The sequence below is a fragment of the Dictyostelium purpureum genome (assembly GCF_000190715.1).
Source record: "Dictyostelium purpureum unplaced genomic scaffold DICPUscaffold_109, whole genome shotgun sequence".
Taxonomy (NCBI): domain Eukaryota; phylum Evosea; class Eumycetozoa; order Dictyosteliales; family Dictyosteliaceae; genus Dictyostelium; species Dictyostelium purpureum.
The window spans coordinates 37,799-58,053 of NW_003519446.1; the positions used below are offsets into that span (position 1 = coordinate 37,799).

A 20,255-nucleotide genomic window follows, 5' to 3' on the forward strand; every position below is an offset into this window, starting at 1 on the left:
CATTTCAAATAAAACAATTATTATTTTATATTTATATATATAATAAAAAAAAAAAAAAAAAAAATATAAAAGGAATTTTCATAAAGTCAAAATGATTAAAAATGAAGATAACTCTATAGACAATAGTTTATATAGGTCTTTAGATTTAAATGTTGGTACCTAAATATATAAATATATGTTCTGTTTTGTTTATTTATTTTTAATTTTTTAAAAAAAATTTTTTTAATTTTTTACTTATATTTTTTTTATTTTCAATAAATTTCAAAAAAAAAAATAATTACAGGAAATTGACACAAAATTATACAATTTTTCCATTGGTATAGTCACTGCAACTAATCAAAAGCAACAAAATAACAATAAGAATAATTTACAAATCAGTAATAGAAATTATGGTATTAATAAATTAAATTTAGAGATTAATTTTGAAAAACTTGATATTCATTCATCCAATGATGCAACATGTTTAAATATTGACAATAATAGTATCTTAAATAACAGTAATAGTTACGACTATGTCTTGGAAGAAAGTAATCAAAACCATCAAATCACTAAAACTATATTAAAATCACTTAATTTTTTAAATAATAATTATCCAACAATTTATAATCAATTTAAACAACATCAACAACAATCATTAAATATTAATTTCAATGAAAATCATGGCTATCTATCATCATTCACCTATTTGTTAAATAATGAATCATTATTGCTAAACCAAATAAATAAAAATAATAAAAGTAATAATAATGATGATAATAACAATAATAATAACTTTAATAGTTATCACTTAAATTATAATGATTTAACCTTTAATAATATATCAAACTATGGGCTTATTAAATTATTTATTGACAAGTCAAGAGAGAATGGTACAAGTTCACAAGTTATTGAATATCAGTTGTCATTGCTTTACAGTGTGGCAATTATTTATTGGTTAATAATTAGTCAAACAATTCAGCAACAATCAAGTGATATTTTATCAAAAAGTTTATTATACAGAATTTCATTACATAGAATCCAAAATTATATTTTATCTCTAAGTGAACAAGACTATTGTTGTTTATTAAAAGCTTTTGAGGTCTCAAATGGCCTACTAGATTCTGATCATTTATTCCTAGACTATATAAATGATATTAAATCAATTAATCAACAACAGCTTAGTTGCTTTGAAAAGTTAAAGGTTTCACCATCAATTGATACCATTGCTTTAGAACTATATTTTTCAGAACATTCAAATACAATCGATAGCGAATTAATGAATGAAACAATTGAAAATGTAATAAAGAAGAGAGATACAAAGGTTTCATGGTATATGGGTTCAGTTCGTTTAGATTCATGTTATGAAAGAGACCAATTAAAGAAAGCTTTATCCATTGATGATGTTACAGAGAGGAGATATGCAACCTATCAAGTAATTAAAAGATTTGATCCATTAATAGAAGAGTTTAATTCAATTCGTTTATCAAATCAATTCAGAGAAGAGTCTGATACCTTTAGTAATAGCATTGTTACCAACCAAGAGACAATGTTCACCACCAGCGCTTCTATTGAACACCAACCAAAGTCATTTAAAAAGAATATTGTTGTAGGTAGAGAAAGTAGAGCATTTTCTAATCAGGCTACATTGTTTGCAAGTAGCACTATGGTTGAAATTGACCGAGTCACCAGAGAAATAATCAAAGATATCGCTACTTCATTAGATAAACAGTACTTTAATTCATTATTTGAAAAGCAATTCAGTCAAATGAAAAACAACAAATTAAATTCATTCAGACTTAAATTATTGGAGCCAATTAAACACTTATTGGCAAGTATAGGTAGATTTTCAAGCTTATCTTCTAAAAGGGTACAGTCCATTACTCAGATTCATGGGGCAATTATCCAACTAAAAGAGACTCTTACAATTGTACATGGCAAGTGTTATCAAATGATTGATGAGTTTAATACTCGTTCTACCAATTTGCATGCTGAAGGTTCCACACGTACATTAAACTTATCGCAATCCAACAACTTTATTCAACTATATCGTTTTATTGATAATCTTTATGCAAGAGGTTATGGAATTGTATGGGGCCATCTTTATCGTTTAGAAGAACATGTGCTCGGGTCGAGAAAGGAGTATTCAACATACAGTGTATTACTTCAAAGACCATCAATGAGTGGTTCAGAAAGATTCCGTACAAATGATTTAGAACCAAAGCCAGAACAAGAAGAATCTCTTCAAAAGCTAATTAGAATAGGTGGTGAAAATATCCATATGAGTCCAAGTAATTGCTGGGTGGAACACTGTACCGATTTAATCGAGGCCGTACCGCTATTTATCTATGAACGTACTCATGTTATTGATGGCAAATCAACCACAGTATTTGAAGTTGATCAAGAGGGTTTAGAGTTAACAATCCGTTCATTAGCAGATCCATGGTCAAAGAATATTAAAATTACAATGGATACAGAGCATTTGGCTTTAGCAAGAGAATTCTTAGTTTTATCAGATCAAGAACTATCATCAAATGCTCAATCGTTGTTAGACCAATACCCAAATCTTGAAAAAGAATTTATATACCGTAATTTACTTATTAATCAAAAGGATCAAATAATAAAACTAGCTTTGCATTTAGAAAACGAATTTAATTCAAATATAAACAAGATTGAACAAAATATTGAACTAAACTGGAAAAATTCAAAATTTATAACAAGATTAGAATCATTTAAAGAATTTTTATTAAACCAATCCATTTCATTGGAAAGTGAAGCAGTAAATGAGGGTATTAGTGGTGACAATGTATCCAATGATGAAAGCAGTGAAATTGAAAAAATTAAACAATTGGTAGAAAAAAGCAAATCAATAAACCTATCATCTATTAACCAGAACAAGTTATCCGAATTTAAATACTACTCATTAAAGAAACAAAGAAATTTACCAGCTTTCCATTTGCTAACTACTGAAGCTCCAGGTTTAGTTGAAGGTTTTATTCAAGCAGTTTTAGAAGAAGAAATGTGTTTGAAGAATATTGTTGAACATCATCACTTGGAAGCTCAAGTCAAAGAGAAACAAAATCAATTTAGAAATGAACTCTTAACAATTGGTAAAAAAGTTATTGAAGAGTTTAACTATCAACCAATCGTAGAGCAACGTATGAATCAATTAAAGATTTCAAATACTTCAGCAATTCTTTCAATCATTTCCGATAATATTATTATTCAGAAACAAGTTTCACTTTTAGCAGTATTATATCAATTGGACCAAATCGATACATTATTAAAAAACAACACTTTTAGTTTAGAAGAAGCTATTAAACATGAACCAAAGGTAATAATTTTATAATATATGTTAAATATCCAATATTAATTTCTAAATATTAATACTTCTATAATTTATCTTTTACTTAGGGGGTAATCAAAATTTTAGAAAATAATTTAAATTATAATGAATTTGAAAAGAAAGGTATTGAGTTTATTTATCATCAAAATAAAACTGATAAAGAACTTTCATTATTTTCATCATCCATGGATGAGGTAGGAAATGTTATAAAGACAACTCAGCCATATAAGAATGAATTGCAAGCATTTATTCATTGGGAGGCAAGATTAAAACTATTGGATAATTTAGATAAAGAAAGACCGGAATTATTTTTATCCAACCGTTTAAATAAATTCCATAGAAACCATACAAGTTTATCACTAACTACCGCAAGAAGATCAGTAGTTTCAGAAAATTCACTACTTGACCAAATGAATAATCCAATGTTCTCTTATAGCTGCGGTGCAATAATCTCTAAAGATGCTTCAATCAGACCATCTGGTATGAGAAAGCGTTATCATTTTGTTTATGGTCCATCAAGAGTTAATTTGGGAAAAGATGAAAGAAAGAGTGTTGAAACTTGGCCTCAATTCGTTGGTGTTACCGATCCATTATGTGCTAAACATGCATTCGATTTCTATAGTTTAATTAATCATAATCCTATTATTCGTACCATTACTGCTGCTGAAAATTTAAAGGTTTCAGAAAATCAAAATACTGCATTAACAAGATCCATAAGAAATGTTCAAGCACTATTTGTTGAACGTTTAGGAGTAGGCGATATAGAAGATTTAGCATACCAATTCAATCAAAGAGGTGGTTTAGCAGTCGCATTACATAAAGAGTCGGAGGGTTTCAGTGGTGCAAATCCAACAGCTGGTTATTGTATTCCAAAGGATTTGCTTTTTAAATTATTTGTTGTTACTCATCAAGATAGTAGAAAACTTTCAATGATTGGTATACCATGTCATTTACACACAATGATTATTCAAATGATGATTGAGATCTCTTCAAGACAATGGCAATTCCAAACAAACGGTGAATGGGAGAATTGGGCAGCTAAACAATTTACAGAAGGTACCAATAATAGTTTATTAAAGAAATTCTGTGGTCAATTTTCTGATGATGTATCAAAATATATGGAAAAGTACATTCAAGTTACTGGTGGAATTGTTGTATTACATGTTTCAAAACTTTGTCAAATTCTTGGTAAAACAGGTATTCCATCACCATTAGTTAATTGGCAAAAAGACTTACACTCAGCACTATGGAGCTTCTGGGCCGAGAAAAAGATAACATTGGGTGGCGAACAAGTCAATAGATCATTGGTATTCCCATTAACTCTCAGTATTCCAGATAGTGGTAATCAAGCTATCGCTTTAAATCCAAATTGTAAGGGTTTACCAAGTGAAGATAAATTAAGAGTCCATATGTTTGGTGTTTATAAAGGTGACGATGATCAAAAACCACCACCAGATGTTCGTTTTGCATGGGTAATGAGGGCATTTATGATATTAAGTGGCCATTATAAAGAAGTTGCATTATCTTTGGATGAAGAAGGCCAATTAATAGCAAGATTATCATGGTTAGGTTTTAATCCAACATCAAACCATCCTGAAGATATAGAGGCAAGACGATATTTAGCTCAACAGTTTTTAAATTGTAATGACTTTGACCAATCAAATAAAGAGCATAAAGAAATGATATCCAAACTCAAAGAAAGATTCCCTCCTCATTCAACTGTAGGTGATATTACTGTTACAACAGTACCAGGTGTCGATAGTGAAGATCTATTAGGTTTTTCTGCTGAAACATTACATTTATTAGGTGATGATGCAACAGAAGCTTTAGAGTATTTAAAGAGTAAAGGTATATCAATCGATCAGTTAAAGGCAAATGCTCAACTTCATAGACAGTTCATTGATGAGTGGATACCACTCTGCAATTTACCAGAGAATGAACGTGATGAAATTAAAAGGGAGATAGGTGGCAAAATTCATCCATTGGTATTAAGACTTAGAGGTCCTGGAAACGATTTTTTTAAAGATCTTCAAGGTCAGGATGTAGTGGTATTCTCAATTACACACCCACAGCTTTTGGAATTAAACCCTGCCACTCTCAGAGATTTAATGATCATTGGTCGTCCAAATAGTAGTCTTTGTGCTTTAGATTTTGTTAGTCAAGGAAGACATCGTTGTTGGTTTGAAAGAGATGTTATGCTATGGTATGCTTCATGTTTATCCATTGACTCAAATGGTGTCTATATGACCGGAACTGATACCTGGAGAAATCGTAAAGTAAATGGAAGGAAATCAATCTATCGTTCATTTGGCTGGGGTAAAGATCAATATCAACCATTCTTGGGTACAGATCTTCGTGAAGAAGTTTATAGACAAGAAGATCGTGCAATCATGTGCTTTGAATACCTCGAAAATATTTACAATTCTACCGATGATAAAGAAACTCTAGAACTAATCGATAAATTTAATTTTGTTATGTATGGTAAAAACTTTATTGTACCAACACTTGTAGAAAATAAATCAAACTCATTATTTGGTAATTTGGAAAATGAAATAGAACTATTGATCCAATATGAACAAAGAGTTCTCTTGGCTAATAGATCAAGAAAGAGAGATTTCATCATTAGTAAATCATTGCAGCAGCTAATAGATAAACCAAATGTATCAACTATATCACCAATCCATTGGTTGTCAATCGGTGGTTATTTGTTATTGAATGGAGCTACATCCAAATTCCAAACTAGGGTTTTAACAATGATACAAAACTCTTATCAAAAAATCAATAATTTAATTAAATTCTTTAATGAATCCAACGCAAAAGAAGTTGAATACGACTTATCGGTATCATCACTATTCGATCAACAATCACAAATAAAAGAATTGATTATTCAGCAATTAGCTCCAAGTAAAATCCAATTAAAAGATAGAAAGGGTAAAATGTTTAGTGTAAAAGCAAGTGAAGAGCATGTTGAAACTGGTGTTACAAGAAGGAAGGAATTATTATTACAATCTAAAAAGAATCAAATGATGAAATCAAAAACAAATGGTTTCAATTCTTTAAAAAATTCAATTTCTCATTCATCATTGACAAGTATCAAAACAATGTTGTTAATACCTATTCACGAAAATATTAAAAAACTAAATTATTATTTACTCAATATCGGCAACAGTAATAATAATCTTAATAGCAGTTCAAGTAGCATTTCGTTACAATCAACCTCAATCGAAAACTCGTTTGAAAAAATTAATTATTTAATTGGTCAAATTTATCAACTATCAACAAATGTTTTAGAATCATTAGTTCATTTAATACTTATGAACAACAGCAATACCATCAATGAAAAGCAAACACTCTTAAAACTTATTAGCGAACTTTGTATTAATGGAAATGAAATTGATATCAAGGTTTGGGATCAATTAGTTGGAACTTATGAAAGTTTTGGAAAAATAACACCTTTGTATCAAGAGTCCCACAATAATCTTTCATATGACGATCACATTGAAGTAATTTCAATTATTTCTGAAGTCCTTAGTACTTTGCTATTATTCGAAAAGACAGGAACCTATTTATCTTTAGAATCAAATGAATATAATGATCAAGTAGTATGGAGATCTCTAGCTGAATTCTTTGCCAAAACAATTGACGACCATTATTCAGAATATACACCATGGACATTAGATCCTAAAAGATATTCTTTATTCCAAGTTAATTTTGACGAAGTAGGTGTTATGTTGGAAGGAAAGAGAGAAGAGCAATTCAAAATATATTGGTCATCGCATCGTAATCTATATGAATATATTAGATTGCTAATTATCAACAAAACATCATTAATTAACCAAGTTACAATAAACAATTTAACTATTCAACTAAGTGATTTAAGTGCTAGTACAAACTCGGGTATTAGTAATACAAGTAACACTTCATCAGCATCAAGTAATATTTATTCATGTATAGATTTGCTTTTAGGTAAAACTTTCATTTGTCCTACCGATCAAACTGAACAAGATAATGTTATAATTCGTGCTATAGGTGCTCTAGCCCCAAATCATTACGAATTGTTATGGAGATCTTATAATCAGTTAAGAGAAATAGTTTTCATTAAGAATGATGGTTTCCAACCACCTCGTGTATTTGCAATTCCAATCGATCCATATTTAGAAGAAACTCTTGATGCTTCAAATAAAGTTAACCATTGTTATCTTTCTCCAGTTGGTCGTACTCATTATGCAAGTTCATTAATGGAGGGCCCCACATTAAAAGACAACTTATTTATTACTCGTGATGGCCACTTTATAGAGGAAGAATCAAGCAAACAGAGAGTATTGACTATTAATGACGCTTTCTATTGGATCAATGAAACCCAATATAGATTCTACCTAAAGAATTATTTATTAATGTCAGATCAATCTATAGAAATCAGAGTAAAGAATGATTATCAATCTAAAGTTTTATTACCAACTAAAGGAGTATTAATAGCCTCAAGATTTGTTCATCCAATTGCTATTGGTAGCGTTATAACATTACATCATCACCGTTTAGAACCAACTATTTCCAACAGTGGATATCCAACAACTGATAAATCACCATTCCTATATGAAATGACCTATAACAAATCATTATATCCATTGATCTTCAACGAAAAATCCAAAGTACTTTTACCACCAGAAATTGATTGGCTTCAAATTGAAACAGTTGAACACTTTAAACAAAATCCAAACCAGTATCAAGAGCTAATGAAAAAGATTGAAGCAAGATTATTACCATTTGTTCATCAATACCCTATTATCATTGTAAAGGGCGCAGCAGAATCTGGTGCCAGAAATTTATCACGTTTCGATTTATTAGAAAATCAAGATTCAGGAACAGGAGAAATTTCAAAAAAAGTTTTACAGGATGCATGCGATTTTATTTTAAATATTTCAAAGTCTCAAAATGTTGTAATTCAAAGAGCAATCATCTCCTCACCATTATTTTGGATGTCTCATAATTCTGTTAAAAAAATGGTTGAAAGACAAATCAATGATTATGGTGTTGCTTTAGAACTAAATAGACATCCAAAAGATTCAATATATGGAACACTACGTATTATATTATCAAGTTCAACTGCGAAATCAAATTCACAACAAGATTTGGATAATATCGAAAATTGGAAAGCCTCTCACCCAATTACACTAAATAGTTTACAGATTGCAACTAATGTAGGTAGACAAGGCCAATTAGAACTTTTAACAAAAGAAATGATAAAACCACAATTAAGTGATTCGTTTATTAAAGGCTTGGAAGATGCAGGTAAATTAGTTATGTCAGCAATGTCATCGTTTGGACCAACTTATTGGAATAAACCCATTGAACTATACGATCAATCATTTAAATCATACCACGAAAGATTCCCATCAGTTAATGAATTTGATGCTCTAGGAACCCCAATTTGGTGGCCACGTTATTTAATGTTAGATTTTATTCCAGAACCAGTTTGGGTAAAGAAAGGAACAGATCAAATTATAGACTATTATAGAATTATCGATATATCAATCCCACCCACTACTGAAAATGTTAGTGACAGTCTAATTGATAATTCTATTTGCCCCGTCACTTATTTATTAAAAGATCTTAAAACTGGTGAAGAATTTGAAGGTGAAGTAAAAGGTATGAAATTCTGGCACTTGGAACCAAATGTAAGTTATAAAATAATAGCGAATAGATAAAACTATAATAAAACTAGTAATAAATTTACTAATATGCTTTGGTTTTAAACAGGTTGGTATAGGTTTATGGACAAATGTCGCTAAAAGACAAATTGAATTATATAAAAATAAACAAACACAGCAAATAGATTGGAGTAATGTTGGTGATAATGATCGTATTGTAATATCAAATATGTTAAATGTAGGTCGTAAATTTGTTTCAACTCTATCTAAATCTCTTTTAGCTCAAATTAAATCAACAATTTTAAATTTTGATGACAAACAATATCAACATTCAGATTTATCAAACTCACTAAGTAGTGGATATAATATTGGTACTCAATCTCAAAGTGGATCAAACAAAAGGCCATCAATTACAATAATAAATGATCAACAACATAAAGATCAAAACAGTCAAATTTCAAAAGATTTAATTGATAATATTAAATCATCTTCAACTCTTAATCATTTAAAAGGTAATGACAACTAATTAAATTTTAAATAAAATTATAATAATTTTTATAAATAATAACACAAAATATTATTTCCTTCATTAAAATATACAACACTTCTTATATTTTAAATATATTTTTTAAAAATGAATTTTTCTAACAAACTTTTTTTATTTAATATAGATAACCCGGAAGAATTTATAAATAATGGTATTAAATTATGCAAAAACTATTTAAAAAATAATCTAGATAAATATCATATAGAAATAGATAACTATTTATATTCAATTGTAAACGATGACAACTCAATGGATGACAAATTAAACCTATATCTAAAGAGAATTGTTGAAAGATATTTCGATAGTGTCATAAGTCAAGATCTTACACCCTATGTTGAAATTATATCACCTGACAGAGAAGAAATGAAAATGGGTGATGGTAGCATTTGGATAGAGCCATATATTAAACACCCCAATACATTCGCTGTAATTACTGGTAAAGCAACTTTGATGAACCACCACTTCTATCCATTTTTCCAATCTTTCCAATTAAAGATCAATAGTTTGTACTCTGAAGATAGCTTCCCATTGAACGTAATTGGTATAAACAAGGATTGGATAAAATATAATTCTGATGAAGGCTATGCATATGTTACACGTTGTCAAGTACTTAGCAGAGAACGTTGCCCAACTATTTTAGAGTTTAATGTACCATCAAATATTAGTTTAAAACTCTCAAGTTGTTTTATACTGGAATTAGATAATACCGAATTAGGCGAGGAAACAAATCTACATCAATCGATCTCTGATGAATTAAAAAAACATAATGTTTTCATTATGAATGATTATTCTAAGAGTTTAGAAAGATGCGACGATAAGTATTGGCTAAAATCAAATATTCCAAAATGGTTCCAAAATGGTGAAATTAAAACCAATCAATCTATAGCATGTATTCATTTGGGTGAAATATTAACAGAAAGAGATATCACAAAAAAAGTTGAAAAACAAGCCCCAGAACTTGATTTATTAGATCTAAATTTAGTTAGCCATTCACAAGTAGAAAGAGGAGTTATTCTTCAGCCAAAATCAAATACAACCGAATCTGAAGGGGTTGAATATTTTGCACCACCAAACGCAATTAAGAAAGCTGTTCAAAATCTAATGCAAAAACTTGATAGTAACGACTCGTCATCATCAGAAGAGTATATCATTTCCCCATTTATAGACTCTGTTAAAACAAAATCAGACAACAGACGTATTATTGTAAGAATCAATGCATGCATCGGTGGTTTAACAACGATTTCTATAGTCAAGGCAGGTTCCCCAGAAGAATTAATTATATCACCAGGTGTTAGAGGTTCAAAATGGGTAATGGTTTCAGAAGTATTAAATGATTTACCAATATCTATTAAAAAGAAAGATTGGATATCATGGGCAAATATTGCACATTCAATATTATCTGAAATAGAGCTCCCTATAGTTGGTATTGATATGATACTCTGTCATGATACCATTAAACAATGTTATACACCATATATTTTAGAAGCCAACTCAAGACCAGGAAGTTTAATAATGGCAGAACAACTATTCTTTAAAGATGGAGATGATATGAATGCAGAGTTCGAATCCTGTCACATGTCGACACCAATATCAACTTATTTTTGGTGTATGGTATTAAGAAACTGTCACCTATCAATAGAATCAATGAAAAAAATTCTATCTCCAATAATTTTGAAGGAAAGATATTGCAAATTTGATTCAAAGAACCCTTCATCACGATCAATAAAAAATGACGAACTTGAGTTATTGAACGATAGACAAACCACCATTACCGAACTTCTAGATAATGCAGTAAACCAACATCAATTTAATAGCAAACTAAGAAGTGTATTGATTGGTTCTAATGGTAGAGATAGAGTTTTCATGGGCCATAGCGATTTTTTAGGATTGGGTGGTTTCACTGTAGATTCAAATACAATAAACGAAATTTTATGTGTTGCACAAATATCCTCAGAAAATATCAATCATCACCCAGCAGGTACAATTACTCTATCCAACGAAAATGAAAATTTCCAAGTTTCACAATTTTCAATTGATGATGATGTATTAAAACCATTTAATAGACACCATAGTGCAAGAAGCCAAGAGCCACTTTGGGACCCCATTTCTTGGGAAAACTATATTAAAAGTTTATTAGCCTATTTATTCCTAAAAAGGGATGAATTCCCAAAACAAGTTGTAAATGATCTTACATCATTAAAATCAAAAGGTCTTTCCTTATCATTACATTTCTCAAACAAAGGTATGTTAGGACTGGGATATACAGGTGGTGTAAGTTCAAGCTCAGCCTTAACAGGAGCAGTAATTTTAGCATTAAATTATTTATTCGATTGGAATTTAACAAAAGAGCAAATGGCTTCAACTGACTATGCAGAATACTTTATGGGTAAATCTGGAGGAGCGTCTGATAAAACAGCACAACTTTTCTCAAAGAAGGGTAAAATATCAATTATTGGTTCAATTCCTGAAAGATTTATTAAATCAATAAAATTCCCAGATGAAATTTTAGTTATCATGGCAGAAAGCAGTATACCCCGTTTAACATCATTAGCAGGTCGTCGATGGATTGCAGATAACATCGAAAACAAATTTATCAAAAACAATAGTGTGGATATGATATTCCATTGGGCAAATCAAATTATGAAATCATTTGGATCAATGGTTTGTGTAGACTCTATTGAAATACTTAAAGATAAACTTTCAAACCCAAATGAAATTGAAAAAACATCACAGCTAACAGATTTAACAGATATTGAATTGAAAAAATTATATTTATCAATCTCAAAAAATAATTTACTCCGTGACCTATCAGCTGATGGTGAAATTGAAAATCAGTTCCCAGAACTCAAGAACAACAGACTCAAGAGATATCAATACATATACAAACTCCTTTTACTATTACCAGAACACAAAAGGGGAAAGAATGACCAAGAATTTTGGAATAGAAAATCAATTCTTTATGTTCTCTCTGAACTAGAACGTGGTATTGTATATCAACAAATAATATGTTTTTTGAACCAAAACAACAACAAGAAACAAAAGAAACAACTAGTTAAAGATTTAATGACAATAGTTAAAACAGCACACGATGGAGATAAACAACTATTGGATTACAGAGATGGATTCAAAGAAACTAAATGGGTAGATAACTTTAATAATAATATAGATAATGTTACAATCAATAACTGGATCAAAGAAATTGATAAATATCTTTTACCATCATCTCTAAAAACAAATACATCATTAAGTGGATCTTCAAGTATACCAACAATGAAATCATCACTATCATTTAGCAAAGAATTCGGAATTGATGATAAATTCAATTTGTTCTACTTTTTAAATAACCCAAATACTCATTCAATAGAACTATCCCTTAAAATGGGTGGCTTCCAAAGATCACTCCCAGATTTCGACGACTTGGCAGATGAACTATATTCAACATTTAAAGAAAAAGCCGCATTAAGGGTTGCTGCTGCTGGTTTGGGTGGGAATGTTTGCATTCATGTATATTATAAAAAGATAAATAGTGTCATCGATTGGATTTCAAAGAGAAACTTTAATGTTAGAAAAATTGATTTCCCTGGTCCCCCAACACAATCAATTTTCCAATAAACCCATTATAAATAATAAAACAAATTAAATAAAACAAATAAATAAATTTTAAAAAAAACATTTATTTACAATTTTAAAATTTTATTGGAGAATATTAATTAATTATTATTGATCATTAAGTATGATTGATAACATATTTACTAAAAATCCTGATGCATCTTCTTTTGTGAAAATAATTTCTTCTGAAAACATATTATTTTCATCTTTGCAATTGTCAATTGAAATTGTTGAGCAACTATAACTACCATCCTCCTCAATTGAAAACTTCAAATGAATTTCTATTAAACAATAAAAAAGTATTAGTGAGTATGAGTATGTGCATGTTGTATATGTATGTGTATGAGTGTGTATGTTCATGTGTTGTATTTATATAATGTGTATGAGTAAAATATTATTTAACTTACTGGCATTATTGGATTGATTTTGACAAATAAGCTCATAGGTAGTGTCTGTAACTTGGATAATTTTAAGATGAGTGAAAATTTCGAATAACTCTATATATTTTAAACTTGTTGTATCTATAATTTAACAATAGTAATTTGAATTAATTTTAAATATTTAAGTTTAAAAAGAATAATAATAAATGCATACTTTTTGAAATTAAACTATCCAATTCTAATTTTTGGTCTTTTAATTGATTTAAAAGATTTTCAACAGTTGGTAAAGAGTCATCATTTGATTTTTCAAGTCTTTCCTCCAATTCTTCAATTTCTTCGTTGTGTTTTTTGATTTGATCCTCGAGTTCTTGATCTTTCTTTTTGAGCTGTTCCATTAAATTTTCATCAAATTTAGCTTGAATATCTTCAAATTCTTTTTGTAACTCGATCTTTGATTGCTCGGTCGATTCCTTTAACTCTTGCAATTCATTTGATTTATCTTGTAATTTTTTATTTAATTGTTCGATTTCTTTATTTTTTATATTGTTAAATTCTTCACGTTCATTAATAATATTTTGTTTTAACTCTTCAAACTGCATTAATAACTCCTTGTGATTATTTGACTTTTCTTGAAATTTATTTGATAACATTTGAAATTTACCCAATAAGTCTGTTTTCTCTGTTTCTAATTTCAAAATTAACTTTGATGACTCTGCTAATTTCTCTTCTGATTTCTTTATGATCTGTTCAAATTTCAAATTATTATTTTTGCTTTCTTCCTCAAACTTTAACTTTAACTCTTGGATAATATCCTTGTAATATTGATCGATTTGCTCATTATTTTTGATTATTAAACTGATATCTTGAATTTTTTGTTTTTCTTTTTGATCCTGTTGATCTTGTTGCTCCTTTTCTTTTTGCTGTTGTTGTTGTTGTTGCTGATATTCTTTTTCTAATTTTTCTTTTTCTTGAATTATTTTATCTTGAAATTCTTTTTCCAATTGATCTTTTTCCAATTTTTCTTTTTCTTGTTGTTCTTGGTTTTGTTGTTTTAATTTTTCAATTTCCAATTCTAATTGTGTAATCTTTTCTTTATTTTGATCTCTTTCAACAATCATTTGATTACTTGAACTTTCTAATTGTGACATCTTTTCATCATAATTTAATTTTAATTGTGAAATTGAAAATTTATGATCGTCCTCAACCCTTAATAAAATATCTTTTCTTATAGTTTCACAATCGAATCCATGATTTGAATTTAATGTTTCTTTTAATACTTTGTTACTTGTTTTATAATTATCCAATTCTCTTTTAATTTTATTTATAAGTTTTCTGGCATCTAAAAATATATAAAATATTAATAAAATTTTTATTTACTTTTTTAATTATTATTATTAAAATACAAACCAGAATCTCTTTGTTCAGCTTTAATTTTAAACTCTTCGAAAAGTTGCTCAGTTTCTGTAAATCTTAATTTTTTAATTGTACCCACTGATTCTTTTAAATTAATATACTATATTATAAAAGACCGTTAGTACTTTTAAATTTTAAGAATATTTAATGTATTGGTTTTTAACTAATATATAAAATCTACTTACTTTTCTTTTATAACTGTTTTCAGCATTGCTATCTTTTTCTAATAAAGTTTCCATATTTGATTGAAATGATTTTTTAATATCATCAATTGATGAATAATTATTTTTATTTATTGCTTCTATTGATGTTCTTTTTGTCATTTTTATTTATTATTTATCGATTATTGAAATAAAATATTGAACTTATAAAGATATTTTATTTAATGTTACACAAATAAACAATTTCTTTACAATTATTAAATAGATAAAATTAAAATAAACACAAAATTAAAAAAAAAATATTTAAAAATTTTAAAAATTTTCAAAAATAAAATTTGAGAGGGAAATGGGTTTTTTTTAATAAAAAATAAATAAATAAATATATTCATTGTCATTACACTTTTATCTATTATAAAATATTATATTTATCCAATAACATATAATTAGAAAATAGAAAAATGAAGTTGAAATATAAATCTTTTTTTTTTTTTTTTTTTTTTTTTTTTTGATCAATTATTATTTTTAATTTGATTCCTACCAAAATAAATTTATAATAATTCGGATTTAGACTAATTTTTTTATTCTATAAATATATTAAAAAGGTTTAAATTGTTCATTTATATTCCTTTTCAGTATATTTTATTTTAAAAAAAAAAAAGAAAAAAAAAATGTTTAAATCATTGTTTTTTTTATAACTCATTTTAAATCGATAAAACAAGGATCCTTTTATTTAATTATTTTAATTATTTTAATCAAATTCATTTATATAAAAAAAAGAGATAAAAATAAAAATTTTTAAAAAATTAAAATAATTAAAAAATAATTTTAAAAAAAAATTAAAAAAAAAAAAAATTAAAAAAAAAAAAAAAACGATAAACGAAATTTTTTTTTTTTTTTTATTTTCAATCATATTCAAATATAATTTTTATATATATAATAAAATTACAATTATAATTAATTAATAATAATAATATATTCTTATAATCATCTTTATACTTACAAATTATAATTTCATTTTATAAATATCTAAAATTTATTTAATATAATGTCAAAAAAAAGAGTTTTCAAACCACAAACTTTACCAAAAGATGAAAATCTTTCATTTCAAGAATTAGCAAAGTTCGAAAAACTTTTTTCCATGGGTGAAAAAGGTAGCCAAGGTCATGTTGTTGCAGGTGATGATGAAGTTGAAACTGATGATGAAGATTTCTTTGTCAATTCATCTTTTGTTAACACAAATTTAGAAAATGCGTAAGTTTTAAGAATCAATTTTAGAAATCAATTTCACTATAGTAATTGTAAAATAAATATTAACATCTTAAATTTTATTATAGTAAATTAGAGAAATTATCATTATCAAAACAAATGGAAAGAGATGGTATCGATAAAAATTCATTTAAAAGAAAATTTAAAGAATCTAGTGACGATGAAGAAGAGGAATTAAATGAAAATGATGAAGTTTTTAATGAAGATGAAGATGATGATTTTAGTGATGATGATGATATAATTGAAGAGCAAGTTATGAATGATGTTAAAAGAGAATGGAAACAAGAAGCAGTCGTAAAGAAGAAATTACCAATTAAAACACATGATGGTAGAATTAAACCAATTACTCAAGTCATATCTGCAAAAGATTATAAAGAAAGTCAAGAGAAGCAAGAAAAGATTATGGAAAATATAAAGGAACAGGTTTTAAAAGAAAGAAAAATAAAAGATAAAAATAATAAGAAAAAGAAACCAACTCCACAACCAGAAGTTAAAGAACAACCAAAACCACCACAAAAAAAATCTAAAGAAGAAGAAGAAGAATCAGATGAAAGTGACACAGAATTAAATGTTGAGGAGTTACAAGGCGAGGATATGGATGATTATGAAACAGCTGAAGTCTCACCATTTGATGAAGCAAGATTAGGCGAATTAAGCGAAGCCGATAGATATTTAAAAGAACAACAATTAATTCAAAGTGCAAAAAATAATTTAGCAAGATCATCACAAACCATTATTTCAAATCCAGAAATTAATGTAAATATAATATAATTATAAAATAACATAATAATATCTATAAATATTAATATTCATTTTTTTTTTTTTTTAAATTTTTTTAAAGATTAATTCAATTAAAGATTTATTTTCAATTTGTATAAATAATAAAAATATTGTTATTAAGAAATATAGTATTTTATCTTTATGTGCTGTATTTAAAGATATTATTCCAGGTTATAAAATCAGTAAAGATTTAGTTGATGAACTCAAAGATCCATCAGGTGCAGGCGATAAGAAGGATAAACAAAAGCTTAGTAAAGATGTTAAAAAGATTAAGGAATATGAAAAGAGATTATTAAAGTTTTATCAAAATTATTTAGTTTTAATCGAAAACTCAATCAACAATATTGTAGCTTTATTACAAAGAAAGAAACCACAAGGCAATGGTATCGGTTTTTTCAAAATTAATGGTGGTTATAGCAACAACGATCTCACATCATTATTACAATGTATCCTTAAAGCAGTATCAACATTACTTTGTGCTCATCCACATTTCAATTTCCGTACCAATTTAGTTACTATCACATGTCGTTTCACAGTATTCAGAGAAAAAGAAATCTCTATGATGTGTTTAGAAGCAATTAAAACATTATTTGAAAGGGATTCAACTGGTGGTGAAACATCGTTAGAGGTAGTACGTTGTTTAGCAAATGTAGCCAAATCAGCACAATACATGATCGATCCAAAAGTAATTAGAGTTTTCTTAGCTATTCGTTTAAGTGATGTAGTCGATAAAGTCAATCCATTCGGTTTAGCTACCGATCAAAAGACCATTCAAGATAAAAAAATGGGTAAACACATTACTCGTACCGAAAAGAAAAAGAGAAAGGAAGAAAAGAAAATCGAAAAAGAAATGAAGGAAGCCGAAGCCGAATATACCATCAAAGAAGTTAAATTCCTCCAAACTGAAATTTTAAAATCAATTTTTGTTCTCTACTTTAGAATTATTAAAAAGGCTCCACAATCACCAGCCCTCAATAGTGTATTGGAAGGTCTTGCTAAATTCTCACATTTAATTTCCGTTGATTTCTTGGGTGATCTCTTGAGAGTATTGGGAGAGCTCATTGAGAATGGTATCACATCAATTGCCAACGCTTTAAATACAAATATAACTGCTTTTAAAACAATCAAATTACATGGTAACTCCCTTAATGTAGATTTAAAGGACTACTATGTCAAAGTATATGGTTTGTTAACCGAAATGATTCTTCCAGATCAACAATCAAATATTCCAATTGCATTAGAGGCATTCTATTTAATGTTGGGTGATAAGAAACAAACTGCAGTTGGTCGTGTTGCCGCTTACATTAAAAGATTGGCCACCGTTTCGCTTGCATTACCACCACATGCCTCATTGGCAATCGTTTCATTCATTAAACAATTATTTGTCATTTATCCACAAACCCAACGTCTCTTAGAGATGGATCAAACTTTTAGTGGTGGTGATTACGTTTATGAAGCACCAGATCCAGACCATTGCAACCCATTCGCTACAACTCTTTGGGAATTAACTTTATTCACCCGTCATTGGCATCCAAAGATCGAGCCAATCGTAAAACGTATTTTATCATACAGCGAAGAACAAATGGCAAAACAATCAATCTCTCGTGAAAAATCACCAATCGAATTATATCTTGCTTTTGATAATAGCAAAGGTGGCTTTAATCCTCAAATCGAACCACCAAAAGAACATTATTTAGAAACTAAAGCAAAGAAATTAAAGAAATCATACAAAAATCGTGAAATCTATGTATTTATTACACCACAAAAACAATATAATAAATCAAGTTTCCTCAAACAATGTCAACAACAATCTAGCGATAAATCAATTCAAAAAGTTTTAAATACAGATGTTAACCAAGATGGTATTCCAAATTTCGAATATTTCACTAAAAATTATTTAGAATATAACCAACAAATTAAATTATATAAAAAAGCTGAAGATTTAAAGAACTTGAAAGAAAAATTATCAAAATTAAAAATACAATCACAAACTAAACAACCACAACCACAACCACAACAAAAACAACAACCAGTTAAAACTACAACCGCCACTAAAACCAAAGTAGCAGTAGTATCAAAAAATAAAAAATAAATAAAATATAATTATTTTTTTTTTAAATCTTAGCTTTGTATAATTGAAAAACTTTTTCCACTGAAAATCTTTATAAAATTTGAAATTTAAATGGATAAATTAATTTTAAAATCGATTTTAAATTTAAATTTTAAAAAGAATTCCAATAATTCCAATAATTAAAAAAAAAAAAAAAAAAAATTTTAAATTTTTAATATTTTTTTCATTTTTTTAAAATTTTTCAAACACAAATATCAATATAGATATGTATAATGAAAATATTAACATTATTTCATCAAGCAAAAAGGATTACCACAATATAAATAAAATAATAAAATTAGAAGAAAATGGGGAAATTGAAATTCATTGGAAAGATAGTAATATTGAAAAATTAACCAAAGAAATTGAAGAATTACAAGAACAAGAGAGAGCACTAAATGATCAATTAGAACCATACAGAGCACAAATGAAACAACTCGATGATGATGCAAAAAGAAATTTAGATAAGGTTCACCAATACAATGAAATTAAAGATTCATGTCAAGCAATCATAGGCAAATTGGCAGAGCTAGAAGGTTTAACTATCGCACAAATGAATAAAAAACTTGGAATCGATGAAAATGATGATAAAAAGAAATAATAAAATAAGTAAAAATTAGAAGAAAAAAAAAAAAATATCAAATCATATACAAAAAAAAATATCTAGTAACATCCATGAGCCCAAACCATAAATATATGTAAATAAACTAATCTTTTTTAAATAAAATTAAAAAAAAATTTTATTGTAAAATTATTTTTCCATTGAAGTTGGGTTTAACTTTCAGAACGTTGTATTGGGGGATATTTAAAATATAAAAAAAAAAAAAAATTTTATTAAATGATTAACTAAAATATCTAAAAAAAAAAAAAATCAATATTTTTTTTTTTTATTTTTTTTTATTTTAAACTAATTCTTTATATATGTGCATAAATAAATAATAGTAAAAGAATGCCCACAAATAAAATTTTTATTTTTTTATTTTTATTTTTTTTTAAAAATATTCTATGTCAAGACAGCC

The 20,255-nt window shown here is 27.5% G+C and overlaps 4 protein-coding genes across 4 annotated transcripts; 3 read left to right on the plus strand and 1 right to left on the minus strand.

The window, feature by feature from the left end:
• Positions 1 to 91: 91 nt before the first annotated feature.
• DICPUDRAFT_47540 (uncharacterized protein) lies at positions 92 to 13,204 on the plus strand (the record flags this gene model as incomplete). Its single annotated transcript, XM_003287688.1, has 8 exons — positions 92 to 151; positions 284 to 687; positions 739 to 1,482; positions 1,540 to 2,747; positions 2,832 to 3,310; positions 3,391 to 8,997; positions 9,080 to 9,482; positions 9,642 to 13,204. 8 exons carry the CDS (start codon positions 92 to 94, stop codon positions 13,127 to 13,129), a joined length of 12,393 nt encoding a protein of 4,130 aa, XP_003287736.1. The 3' UTR covers positions 13,130 to 13,204.
• A 30-nt stretch (positions 13,205 to 13,234) lies between these two features.
• Positions 13,235 to 15,245, minus strand: DICPUDRAFT_97813 (uncharacterized protein; the record flags this gene model as incomplete). Its single annotated transcript, XM_003287700.1, has 5 exons — positions 13,235 to 13,407; positions 13,534 to 13,647; positions 13,721 to 14,845; positions 14,914 to 15,019; positions 15,105 to 15,245. 5 exons carry the CDS (start codon positions 15,240 to 15,242, stop codon positions 13,235 to 13,237), a joined length of 1,656 nt encoding a protein of 551 aa, XP_003287748.1.
• Positions 15,246 to 16,158: 913 nt separating this feature from the next.
• Positions 16,159 to 19,131, plus strand: DICPUDRAFT_15314 (uncharacterized protein; the record flags this gene model as incomplete). The annotated part of the gene is made up of 3 exons (XM_003287689.1): positions 16,159 to 16,331; positions 16,415 to 17,102; positions 17,188 to 19,131. Coding segments are annotated over 3 exons (2,805 nt in total), but the record flags the coding sequence as incomplete, so codon positions are not given.
• Positions 19,132 to 19,462: 331 nt separating this feature from the next.
• DICPUDRAFT_78588 (uncharacterized protein) lies at positions 19,463 to 19,837 on the plus strand (the record flags this gene model as incomplete). The annotated part of the gene is made up of 1 exon (XM_003287690.1): positions 19,463 to 19,837. The coding sequence occupies one exon, from the start codon at positions 19,463 to 19,465 to the stop codon at positions 19,835 to 19,837; it is 375 nt and encodes a 124-aa protein (XP_003287738.1).
• Positions 19,838 to 20,255: the final 418 nt, after the last annotated feature.